This window comes from Gracilinanus agilis, chromosome 5 (genome assembly GCF_016433145.1).
Source record: "Gracilinanus agilis isolate LMUSP501 chromosome 5, AgileGrace, whole genome shotgun sequence".
In the NCBI taxonomy this organism is placed as follows: domain Eukaryota; kingdom Metazoa; phylum Chordata; class Mammalia; order Didelphimorphia; family Didelphidae; genus Gracilinanus; species Gracilinanus agilis.
The window spans coordinates 242497915-242511530 of NC_058134.1; the positions used below are offsets into that span (position 1 = coordinate 242497915).

A 13616-nucleotide genomic window follows, 5' to 3' on the forward strand; every position below is an offset into this window, starting at 1 on the left:
GTCCCAGTGGTCAAGATTCCTTTTTGATGAAATGAGCATAAAACTTTATAAGTATTTTGTAAATTTACCCTTTTGGCTCGTATTTTTATGCTGTACTATAAAATAGCTCATTTTAGGGTGGTTTTTTTTTCCCCATTTTCTTTAAGTGTCATTAATAGTAATAACTAATATGGCACATAGTGTGTCCTAGGCAGCATGCTAAACACTTTTCAATAACTGTCTCATCTAGCTTTACTAAAGAGTTTAGTGAACAAATCACTTGGATTTGGAGTTGGAAGGAAGGTGCAAATTTGAGTTTCTGTTGGTATTTCAAAGCCCATAGGCTCAGAATTTCCACCAATCTCACCCTTGAGTTAAAACTTGGGCTGAATGTGCCTCGTGCTCCCTTGCATTTGAAGTGGTGCACACCACTGAACTTGATCAAAATACAGTAAGGGTTATTGTAACATTAGGCTTCTGGAATATATGTATACTGTTTGTCATTATAATCCTTTTTTATTCAGGAAACAAATTATTGCTTCTCTGTGCATGCACGAGAGTGTACTCTGCCTAATCTTAGAGGAAACAAAAACACATCAGCTAGAAGATAATTTGTAAAGCTTTAAACACAAATGTAAATTGATATGGTATTGTATACTTAATTGCTGAGACTATGTGGAATATTGTACGTGTATTGCAGTGAACAGAATTGTGCCTAATAGGGTGTTTATTGGAAAAGACTTTGAGGGTGAGGGGTTGTGAGCCATAGCAAAGAATGTTTATACTTCCAAATCTAGGTTGCTTTTATTTAAGCATAATGAAAAGTAAAGTATTTTTCTTTCATTGAAAGCCACACTGAGACTTGACTAACAAAATGGCTTAACTCTTCATGTTGAATTTTTCATTTGAATTTCACCTGCTTTGGAGGCAGCTAGGGACCTGGCCTCAGAGGAGGAACTGGGTTCAAATGGACCTCAGTGACTTCCTAGCTGTGTGTGACCTTGGGCAAGTCACTTAACCCTGTTTACCTTGCTCTTCTTAGCATCTTAGAGTTGTTAGACAGAAAGCAAGAGTTTAAAAACAAAGTGCCTTAATTCATTCTTCTCAGAAAACCTTTTAAATTAGAATTCTACTAAATTTGTCACTCAGTTTGTTGTGCCATACCTTTATATTTTCTGGATTCAATGAAAGAACTCATGGACAAGTTTATATGTTGTTATTAAAGAAAAGAGAAATTGTGTTAGGGAAATTACCGTGCATCTTGTGTTCATTTTCTTCCCACTGCTATATAGAGTTGGTTGATGTCTGGGATGTTTTTCTTGAATAGAAAATTCAAACTCATTAGGGAAATGGGCATATACTCAAATATTTATATCTGTTAGTAGTGGCATATTTTGAAGGGTTTTTTCTTTTCTTTTCTTTTTTTTAATTTAGGGCATAAGAGGAATGGATGTCAATTCATTGTTGCATTGAGCTTATACTTGCTTGGCTTTTCATAGTTGGTGCCCCCCTAACTCCTAGCATGATGAAAAGTAACCCTCTGTGCTTGAGTTTGTTCAGCATTTTCTGATTGGTTTCCAGTAAACATTTTGTAACGGAAATGGGCTAAGCTTACGTATAATTCGGTTTTTGTTGTGCTTTTTTTTTTCTTTTTTTTTAATTAAGCTCTTACTCAAATGGCTTCATTTTGACATTGACTTTTAAAGTCTCAGCCATTGGCCAGTGATGTGATTATTTTGACACGACTTTAAACTCTAGACACCTTGATTGTTAGAGTGTGTAGTTTTGTTGTTCTTGCAGTGTCTTACTAAAATGTTTGGTTTTTTTACAGTGTTATTGCAAGTCCCACTGCACATTATTGCAAATATGACTCACTCATACCTTGCTGTTTGTGGATTCAGACTCATAAATAAGCCATTTTCCACGAAGGCCTGTCTGCAGCCCTCTCATACCCTTCTCTCTCTGCTCTCCTTGCAGATTCGAGTGGTGAATGCATTTCGTAGTTCTTTATACGAAGGGCTAGAAAAACCCGAGTCACGAAGTTCGATTCACAACTTTATGACACATCCTGAGTTTAGGATAGAGGATTCTGAGCCTCACATTCCCCTTATTGATGACACTGATGCTGAAGACGATGCCCCTACAAAGCGTAACTCGAGTCCTCCACCCTCTCCCAACAAAAATAATAATGCTGTGGACAGCGGAATTCATCTTACAATAGAAATGAACAAGTCTGCTACCTCTTCATCCCCAGGAAGCCCACTACATAGTTTGGAAACATCACTCTGATTGTAAGCCGAATGTTAACACACTAGCTGCATTGTAAAGAAACAAATTGAAACTGGGTCTTTTCACACATCGTGTTGGACAAGATCGTATTCTTGTCTCGGACTTCAACAGAAGACATACTTGTACGAATGTAGATTTATTTTTTTAAACCATAAAAGCTTTCCGCCAGACTTTGAGGGTGCTTTTCGGGGGGTGGGGAGTACTGAACTCTGACATAAGTGACCTGTGGATCATCGACTGTACTTACGCATGGTCCTGCGCAGTGGGTTTAGCAGAGCTTTAGTTTCTCTTGATCCTTGGAGGGGGGAGGGGGGAGGGAGGAGGAAAAGCTGAGAAAGACAAGGGAGCCCTGGATCATTGAATCGATACTTTAATTTCTGCTGTTGGCTGTTAATAATTTGGATTATTTATGTTTATAAATGATACAGATCTGTTTACAAGGTTTGTAGATACTTTTATTGTTCCTGTTCATAGATGGGAAGCTTCCTTATAACTGATGCAGAGAAAAATTAGTCCTTCAAATACTGCTGTATTTTCAGGAAAAAGGGTGTTTCTATTGAAACTGTACTAAATTTTTGCCTACAATTTACCTTGTTAAATATTGTAGATAAATTGCTAATACTGATAGCCAAATAGATAACACTAATGCTTTGTGGAAACATGAGCAGCAGTGTCCTAATGAAGTTATGGCCTCTGTCCTAATTAGTTTCTTAAATACATTTACTACTTAATGGTTTTGAAAACAACTGTTTAATTTTTAAAAATTTTGGAAAACTTGCTAAATAACTTTTTGTTCAGAATTTAGTAGATTGTTTAATGCGGGACATCAATTACATAATGAAAGTTGCTTGAAATGCTTTTGTTATTTCAGGCAAATTGAATTAAATCAAAATGCAACAAAACCTTAGTCCTTTTTGTTTTTGTCTAAACCTGTTAGTTTAGTGATGTCTTGGTGAACTGTGAGTGAACTGTGTTGATTTTTCTAATAAATCTTAAGAAACCTTCATAAGGCATGAGGGCTGTTGGCATTTTGAAAAAAGGTTAGTAGTAGTAGCATACATGTTTTCCTTTTGTTTTTGAAACCTGTTTGTAAACATAAATAAACACGCCCTTTTATTAAATAAATATGTAGCCATGTCTTTTTGCAAATTTCTCAGCTTCGTTCTAGGGACAGTTCCACAAAGGTGGAACTTCAGGGTGTGATTCATTCTCCTCACTGAGCTAATGTCACCTTGGAGGCCCCAGGAAGTCCTGTAAGCCGGAAGCGCTCCTGGCGTTGGAGAAAGGAAAAGCCCACAGCTTTGGCACGAGCACCCGAAAATTCATTTTAGCCCAAATCAACTCATGTTTGGTTTGGTTTTTAAGTCATGAAAAAGCCTTTCCTTTTGTCATTTTAATTTTTGCCCATAAGTGTGCAAACCAAATGAGACTCGCCTTGCAGATTGGCTAGTTCAGTGGGCATGATTTGGGGTCTCCTTTCTTCTGCCTGCGTCTCCTCCGCCGGGTCCCCTCCTCCCAGCCATCCGTGAGCCGGTGCCGGTGCTCAGGGCCCAGGAGGCCACGAGGTCCTCGTGGGCCGCCATCGTTTACAGTGTAAACTTTACACTTTTGTGTCCTTCCATCTAAGTGGTCACCATCCTCAGGTCCAGAAATGCGTTGGCTCTGCCAGAGCCTAGAAGAAAGTCACTGATGACTGGCGCAGAAAGAGGGCGCCTGATAGGGTAGAAAAGGCCCTGGACTTGGGATTGGGAAAACAGGGTGCTCAGCCCCCCTTTCCCCCTCACTCCCGCCTGGTCTGGGGCTGCTCAGCCACCCTCTTCCCCTCACGCCTGCCTGACCTGGGGCTGAACAAGTCAGTTAAGCTGTCTTCTCTTTTCTCTTTCCTTCTCTGGAACACGAGGAGCGGAACTCGAGCCTCCTTTGGGGCTCTGCCTGGAAACACGGCGGGAAGGGGAAAGGGATTTCGCTCCTGCTTTAGTCAGAGTTGGTCTCCAGGCAAGGTCCTGAGGTTCCCCAGGCTCAGCCGTGCATTTGGGTGAGGATGGTGGGTATCTGCGTCCTCCTCTCTCTGACTCTTTTCTGCTGGAGCTCCCAAGAACAGTCTCAACTAGAAAAACACAAGCGGGCTAGCGAAGGGCATAGTACGTAGAGCTGAACTCGGTCCCAAACTCGACTCGTCTCTCCTCCTCTGCCTCCCTCCCCGACCCAATTTTTTTGCATGCTTAAATATTTCTAATTCCTGTCTATTTGTTAATATTTCCATGCATTTTCTAGTGTTCGTGTGGAAACCAGGGAAGGGGTGGAGAATGCCAAGCATGATTCATTACCATCTTCCTAATGCCCCAAGTGATAGTTTTCACGACATCTAGGAAATGACGATTGTTTCTAAGCAGATACGCATCCTTTCCGTTATTCTCACAGATTCTTCTGCCGCGTACAAGCCAACTGAAATATCAGGATGATATGGAGATTTTTTTTTTTTTAACGATGCTCACCATGTAGTTTGGCCTTTTGTTTTTTTTACCTCTTTGTACCAGTTGTCCATTCATTTTAATTGAATAAATAGGCTATCTTTGTGAATGAGGACTCAACTTTTTAAATGTTAGAATCAGTATATCAAATTTTGAAGTCAAAATGGTTTTCCTGCCAGAATCTTCAGGGTTTTTTTTAATCAGCCATATGCAAACCCATGTGTCATAGCACTGAAATAATCAGTCATTTCCTCTGTCACGAGACCACCGTGTTAAGTAAGTCCAGGACGAGGGCTTGGCATACCTTCCGTCACCCTCCCTATCCTCTAACCCCTTGCCACATTTAGTGTTTGGTATTACAAGCTCAAAAGGGTCTATTTTCTCATTTAATAATGCTCTGATAGGTTCTGAAACTCATCGATAGTAATTCCTTTAATTTTTGTAAAACTCAAACCAATTTCCTTTTGAAGCTACATTGATGCACAGAATTTCCATAACAAGCAGCTTTGTGGAAATAATGTTTTTTGACGTATAAATAATTCCTAAGTGGACTGAAATGCATTTTATGTAAAATTGGGGAGGGGGGCATCTAAATACATGTAAGAAGCAGAAATTGATCAAAAAGCTGTTTCTGGCTGCCCTGTTGTCTAGAGGAAACAGCTCTAGGGCTGGAGGGAGGAGACCTGGGTCGGAGTCCCACCCCTGACGTGGGCTGCGTGGACCCTGGGCGCACCACTCAAGCCCTCCGTGGAGAAGGTCATATCTGCCCTGCCTACCTCACAGGGTTGTTGTGAGGCTCAAACAAGGACTTAAGTGGACTGCTTTACAAACCAGAAATTTCTAACAGTACCAACTGCTATTGTAATCATCCTCATGAGATATTTTTCTATTCTGTCAAGTTCGGATTTGTATGTGCATTTCACATAATTCGTTTTGAATTAAAAATAAAATTTCTTTCTAGAGCTGACCAGAACGACAACAAAAAGAGAGTTTTTAAAAATGGATTGTTATCTCATGGCCATGTATTTTATTTCTTACATACGGTGAACTGTAATTATATTGTAAATTTCTGCCTTTTGCCTGTGTCTCTCCTCCCTGAGCTCCTATTGGCCAGGTGGCATCTTGGCATCAATGAATGGGCCATTGCAGTCTATTTTGATGGCTGTATTATTATATGTGTTTGTGGGTTGCAGAATAAGGTTTTTACCCAGTATATGTGAGTAATCTCACAATCTTCCAAATGTCGTACCAAGGATATATCCAACTTGCATTTAGAATGAGCCTGGTTAAAAATTAAAAAAAAGGAAAAAAGGTCTCCTGCTAGTTTAGTTTGCTTTTTACTCATTTATTTTGAGAGTTTTGGAATCATCAAGATGACTTTCATCTACGTTATATATGTGTGTATTCGACTTTAAGAAGCCGATTTCTAAAGGTTGCTTACTTTACTCCCTTATTAATCGTTTTCTCTGGCTCTTCAGACGATGGCATCCCCATTTAGTGGGTAAGCAATCGCTGCTTGCTTATTCCTCGCAAGGGTACACTGAACACACTGGTGTATCTATTATTTTCTTTTGGCACAAATCCAAGGCACAAGCATAGGGTAAAATAAAGTCTGGCTCTATGGGGAGGAGGTTACATTCTAATAGAGGGACACAACACTAATTAATTAATGAGCAGTGGCCAGGAAAAGGTATTTGGGTGTGGACATTGACCAAGAAAATAATGAGTGGAGCCTTTTGGGGAACAGATTGGCTTACATGTTGCAGAGGTGGCTCAAGTGATCGTGATGATGGTTCCAAAACTAGAAACGCTGAATGGATAGGCAGCCTCAAACCTAGGAGGACCTGAATTCAGATCCTCTCCCCGATACATGGTTGGCTGTGTTACCTTGGACCGTAGCATCACTTAATTTCTCAGGGTCTAAAGTGAAAAGAGTGCTCTCGCCCTCTACCAATATATTCACAGGTCCAGTCCCCATCTCTTCAGAACCAGGTGGAGGAAGAAGCAGATTGGTGGGGAGGGTGTGGTTCCACCCAGCGAAAAGACATCACGATGGCACGTTAAACTTGAAATTATTGATCCTGATTTTGAGGGAAAATATCTGATAGTCTATTAAGAAAAAAGCTTAAATCTTGGAGAGAGGAGGGCAGGATTGGACTGTCTTTAAAGTTACTTGACATTTAATGAAATAAGAGAATGGTTCTTGGTTTCTAGAACATTCTGTGCACTGAAGTTTTGGGCCAGTTGAGATTTTTTTTTTTTTTTTTTTTTTGTCATTTTAGCAATGTTTTCCTTAATTCAAATTCTGGGTGCTTTATAATTATTTTAATTGAAGGGGCTGGCTCGTACATAATTTTTCGAATTATCCATTTGAGAGAATGAACAATCACAGCCATCATTTGTGTCTATTGTTGAAACAACGTTCATGCTAGTATTTGTAGTTTGCGAATTATGGCGGGTTGATTATAGAATATAGAAATTAGATATTTAAGACCGAATGTTTCCTTGAGCTCCAAGCTAAATGTCTATTGAAGAGTAGCGCTTTAAAGAGTTCTTTTTCATTTACAGGACTGTTTAGAAGCAAGCATTTTATCTTGAATTATAAACAAATGAAGAGATAATTACTTAATAAAGTGACTGATAAGGACAGAACCAGTGGTAAGCCAGTTAACATTAAGTGCCACTATGTAGGGTGCTAGGCATACAAAGATGAAGGTACCACCCTTAAAGGGCTAAAACAGGACATGCACAAATAATTATTAATACAAGACAGAGTAAGAGAAAAAGATCTTCTCATCCCTGTTAACTGTCTATCTCACAGCCTCCTGAAGGCTTCTAGTAATGGGAAATGCCTCAGTGTGCTACCATCTGGACTTCATGCCTGCTTCTCTCGAGATTGGACACCTGTAACTAATATAATGGGAATTTCCCAGCCTTCCTCTGCCTCATTTAAAAGTTGTTCATTCCACTTTTCTTGATTATCATCTCCTCCCACAATTTCAGGGGCATTGCTCTCTGTTCTCTTCGTTCTCCAGTTGTTCGCTGGTTCTCCCTCTTTGAAGAGGACTTCTTTGCTAAGCAGAAGTTCCATGTTTCCAACTATAAACACCACCACTTTGATGTCTGTCTGGATATGCTGAAAACCTAACTGCAAATGGCTTCCTTTCTTCTCCACTTCTGTGAACAATACTTTGACCCAGGTTCAGCCACCAAGTCAGCTTTTATTCCTCTTCCATTCCCCAGCATCTCATCGGTTGTCAAGTCCTATCAATAGTTCCTCTAGAATATTTCTCATATTACTGACCCCCTCCTGGTTAGTCATTACCACTTAGTTGACCTGCTGTTCAATAGTATCCAATAACTGATGCCCCTGCATCCTTCCCCACTACTCCGCCAGTTTATTCTTCTTTGTATTTGATCCTTCCAATGAATGAGTTTTTAAGAATGAAACTCAAAAAACCTTCAATGATTCCTTTTTAACATGGCATTTAAGGCCCTCCATCATCTAGCTCCAATCTGCCTTTCTAACCATATTTTACAGTTTCCTTTACTGTAAAGTAAGTCCCAAAAGGCACCACTAGTTCTCCCTAATCTTGTCCTATTCCCCCACTACTGGGTACAGCTTGTGCCCTCTACATTTTTTTTTTGGTCCCTCATAATCCTGCTTTTCTTTGATGGCCAGCCTCAGGTGCCACCTCCTCTCTAAAGCCTTCCTTCCTCCCCTCCTTCTCTCCTATCTTTCCAGCCAAAGGGGATCCTTCTCTCCTTCACTTTTCTTATGAGATTTCTTTCCTGAGTCTTCTCATAACCCTTACTTAGAGACTAAATGCTTTATTAGTAATAATAATATTAATTATGATTTTATATCATATAGTCATATAGAATTTATACAATTAATAACAAAATAATAATTATTGTTAAATTAGAGAATAAACCCAGATAGAATGAATTCTATTACACTTAAAACAGTACGTGCTGTATATTGTAAGCTTTTAAAATTTAGGTATAGAACATTTAGGTGGCTGTAAAATAGATCAGTTATTTACATTTGTCCACATTCTGCAGGGAGCCTTGAATCTTGTCAAGTCAATTTAAAAAAGCATTAAATGCTTACCCTGTGGCTGGCAATGTGCTAAACACTAGAGCTGCCAAGAAGGGTAAAAACCTGATTCTTTCCTTCAAGGAGCTTACATTCTAATGGAGAGATAACAACTAGGTCTATACAAGATACAGAGCAAAATTCCTGGAGGGGTTATTTTTTTTTTTAAAACACTCACCTTCTAAACATTAATTCCAAGACCAAAAACTAAGGAGCTAGGCAATGGGTCACACAGCTAGGAAGTATCCTAGGTCACATTTGAACCCAGGACCTCCCAACGCCAAGCTTGGCTCTCAATTCACTGGGTCTTCTCGCTCCCGGGGAGAAACATTTAAAGGTGACTCTGATTTTTTAAGTCTGGAGGACTGGAGAGAGCAGGACTTAGCACAGTGCCTGGCCCATAATTGTAGGCGTTTAATAAATTATTGTTTCTTAGTTTATTAAGTTGTTATTTTGAATCCTGCCTCTGATGATCAAGCTTCAGTTTCCTCATATGTAAAATGGAAATGTTGATCCCGGAGGGGCAGTGTGGCCTAAGGGTTAAGGAACTCACTTGGGTTCAAATCCTGCCTCTGACACATACTCACTGTTTGACCTTGGACATTTCATTTAGCCTCTCCATGGTCCAGGGAACTTAGACTGTAAGTGGCAAAGGAGGTTCTGCCCCAGTCCATGTAGAGAGTTTCCTTTGTGAGTTCAGTGAATTCCGAGGGCCATGTCAAAAATGACCAACCAACCAACAACCCCTGGAGTAGCCTCCTGCCCACTTTGTTATGAAGTTCAAGCAAGATGAAGTGTATAAAGAAAGCACTTTGCAGACTTTCAAGGCTTGCTGCTATTATTCTGTTCTTGCCATCAATGAGAAGAGGTGCAGAGAGGGGCCCCAAAGAGTACAAAATGTCCCAAGAAACTCACCTTTTAGAAATCTGAGTATTTAACATAATTTATATTTGATTACATTGTAATGTCAGGATGAGATACACTTTGAGGGATGGGAAAAGGGGGAGATGGTACACCATTAATAAAAGACCTTGAGTTTGGCCGGCAGAGTAGCACAATGGATAGAGAACCAGACCTGGAGATGGGAGGTCCTGGGTTCAAATCTTACCTTGGACACTTCCCCTGGGCAAGTCACTTCACCCCTATTGCCTAGCCCTTACCTTACCACTCTTCTGTCTTAGAATATACAGAGACAGAATGTAAGGGGAAAGAAAGAAAGAAAGAAAAAAGAGAAAGGAGAAAAAGAGAAAGAAAGAAAGAAAGAAAGAAAGAAAGAAAGAAAGAAAGAAAGAAAGAAAGAAAGAAAGAAAGAAAGAAAGAAAGACCCACTGAAATAACCCAAATCTCCCCAATCGTAAAGGTGTGGAAAATTAATATTGAATTGTGAAAGAGTTTGTCTCAAAGACTGGCTGAAACAGTCTGATTCTAAGCTAAAACTACACCCAGTGCTAAAGAAAGAGAACTCCTGGTCCTGAAAATGGGTTGGGATCTTTTGACCCTATTGAGGATAAAAGGATTAAGGGCAGGACAGGACAGCCACCTGAACCCCGACCCAGGAAAAAGATTAAGAGAGGGCCAAGCCGCCATATTGGATTGATAGTCCAGTGGACCAGCCCCATGGCAGAATGTGCTGGTATCTTCCTGGTCCAGCAAGGACACATTCCTCTTGTGGTAAAGTGATGAGGAAGGAGTCAAGGTCTCTAAGCCCACATCCTCGGTGGCTATTACCCATCAGAGATTTCTTGGGATGTCCAGGGGAGGGGCTGAGTGGTGAGCTCACAAGTGGTGTACATACATAGACTGGGGCCAGAGGAGTGAGGCTCTCTTATCTTTTTGGATGGTGGAGAAAGACAAAGGATGCTTTGACTGGTCAACTGATCAATTAAGTTAAAAATTAAGAAATAACCACCTCTTGAGAATTTCCATCATTACAAAGGCCAACCCTGTGTTTAGCCTTTTCCCACTCTCTCTGTCCTCAGTCCAACATGAGCTAGCCTCTCACCTCGCTGCCTCCTTCTTCCTTGTTATCCATCTCTGCCAACGCCAGGGCAAAACCCTTCCCTTAAAATTCTTGCTCCAGTCCGCCAATAAATACTTGCTCCAATGTGGGAGGAGAAACCAAGAAGAAAAACAACCACTTGAACACATGGGCTGGTGGGGATGTTATTGGGGATGTAGACACTAAACAATAACTCTAGTCCAACTATCAATAATATGGAATTAGGTCTTGATCAATGATATGTGTAAAACCCAGTGAAATTGTGCATCGGCTACAGGGGGAGGGAGGTTGGAGGTTTGGGGGAGAGGGAAAGAACATGAAATATGTAACTATAGGAAAATATTCAAAATTTCAATTTAAAAAATAAATAAATACTTGCTCCATTGTTTCACTACTGATCCTTTCTTCTGGGCCATATGGCCTCCTTAAGCCAACTTGTAAGTGGGAGAACTTTTCCTCTGTCCTAGGCTTTTTTTAAACCTACTTCCTCTACTCTCAACCTGGGAACTGTAATCTTGGTTTTTCCAGATGATCCCTATCCAGGGGTATCCTGCTCAATGTTGAACAACCATATCTCAAAAAAGTAGGACACTCTTTAAAGTTCAATCGGCATCATTAACATTTTCTCCATCACTTTTTTATGTCTAGACAATGAATAAAATAATTCAAGCCCTGATGTGTAGCTTTCACCAATTTCTGAAATTTTTAACAAAAAAAAATTTTAACAGACCCTCCTTAAGCTGTTTTTTCCCACAATGCCCTCCAATGAAGTCTCACTTTCCATCCTATCCTCCATAAGAGAAGAGGAGGAGTCAGTCCATTGCCTCTTCTGGCCCTTCCAAACCATGTTCTGCTTTTGTTATTCAACTTACATAAAATGTATACTATCTACTTTAACCAACCTTTCCATCTCATTTCCTCTGCTGCTCTCAATTTATTTCCTTTTTTAAAAATTAATTTGTGACTTCCGGTTAAGATGGCGGCAGAGTAAGGAGCAGCTGCTCGATCTCTCCTGACCGAACCACACAGGACCCCTCAAGGGGAAATAAAAACGAGTCCAGAGGAACGAAGGAACCCGACAACAGGGCGCAGCATTGAAGGTACGCAGAATCGGGGCATTTCCACACTGTAAAGGGGTGAAACAGCTCTCACTAAAACATGTGAGGAAGAAGCCCCTCCCCCACCCCCCACACCGCACAAGCAGGTAAACAGGACTGGGGCAACCAGACAATCACTGGCAGCCCCTGAGCCCGTACCTGTGCGCTGCAAGACGAGGGACCCCAGGTGGCTGGGACTTTCCCTGAGCGCCCACGTGGGTGAAGGCACCGCCTCCGGCCTGGACAAAGGCCCCTAAAACTCAGCCTTTCCCAAGCTCTGAAGGCATCGCCTCAGGTGCGAATAAAGATCTCCAGCCTACAGACTTTCACTACCTTCTGTGGGGGTGAAGGCAGGGCCCTAAGAGCATCAACGCAGGCAAAGGCAGTGCCCGAGGCTTGAATAACGATCTCCAGCCCAGGCTTGGACCTCCAGTGAGGACCCGGTGCAGACCTGAGCGTGGCTGTGGAAGCAGCCCCAAAGACTGCTGAAGGAACCTCGGGCAGAGGGGCAGACCGGGAACTACCAGGAGGCCTGATCCCGAGGACAAGGAGACCAGAGCCACCCCCCCCCCCAAGCTTGCAAGGCCCAGGCAGACCCGGAGTGCAAAGACAAAGCGGAAAAGGGGCGGGGCTAACAATGGCCAGCAATAAGGAAATCCAGAAGAAAAAGACCATCAAGAGAAACTCTGGAACACTGGACAACTTCTACACAGAGAAAATCCAGACAACAGAGGAGGGAAAACAAAAATCCAAACCTCCCCAAAAAAATGAAAGCTGGTCACAAGTTATGGAAGAGTTTAAAAATGAAATGCTGAGGAAGATGGAAGAAATCTGGCAGGAAAATAACAGTTTAAAAGGCAGAATTTCGCAACTGGAAAGTGAGACGAGACAACTGAAGACCAAAAATGACCAGATTGAAAAGGAAAACCAAAACATTAGAGCCGAAAACCAGTCCTTAAAGGCTAGAATCGAACATTTAGAAACCAATGATCTCTCAAGACAACAAGAACAAATAAAACAAAGTCAAAAGACTGATAAAATAGAAGGAAACATGAAATATCTCAAGGAGAGAGTGACAGACCAAGAAAACCGGTCTAGAAGAGATAACTTGAGAATCATTGGTATTCCAGAAAAGGCAGAAATAAATAAAAACATGGACTCCATACTCAAAGAAATTATTCAGCAAAATTGCCCTGAAGTTCTACAACAAGAGGGCAATATAGACATTGAAAGGATCCATAGAACACCCTCTAAACTGGACCCAGAAAAGTCAACACCCAGAAATATAATAGCGAAATTGAAGAGCTTTCGAGTCAAAGAAAAAATCTTACAAGAAGCCAGAAAGAGACAATTCAAATATCAAGGAGCACCAATAAGGATCACACAGGATCTGGCAGCCTCAACACTAAAAGAACGCAAGGCTTGGAATACAATATTCAGAAAGGCAGGAGAGCTGGGCCTTCAGCCACGAATCAACTACCCAGCGAAACTAACCATATACTTTCAGGGGAAAGTATGGGCATTCAACAAAATTGAAGAATTCCAAGTTTTTGCACAAAAGAGACCGGGACTAATTGGAAAGTTTGACACTCAACCACAGATATCAAGAGAAAGATGAAAAGGTAAATAAGAAACAGAGGGAAAAGATAGAAAACTCATAGTCTTTTAAGCTTGACTCTTTA

General features: G+C 41.0%; 1 protein-coding gene across 8 annotated transcripts in view; it reads left to right on the forward strand.

Annotated features, from left to right (window-relative positions):
• Positions 1–3393, forward strand: part of ATP2B1 (ATPase plasma membrane Ca2+ transporting 1) — a 65009-nt gene extending 61616 nt beyond the window's left edge. For 5 of the 8 annotated variants that reach the window (XM_044678346.1, XM_044678347.1, XM_044678343.1 and 2 more), the window contains one exon: positions 1957–3393. In XM_044678346.1, the coding sequence (XP_044534281.1) occupies positions 1957–2268 (312 nt within the window). In that variant the 3' untranslated portion in view covers positions 2269–3393. The remainder of the gene's footprint in view (positions 1–1956) is intronic. The other 3 variants (XM_044678350.1, XM_044678348.1, XM_044678349.1) reach the window with 1 other exon arrangement.
• Positions 3394–13616: the final 10223 nt, after the last annotated feature.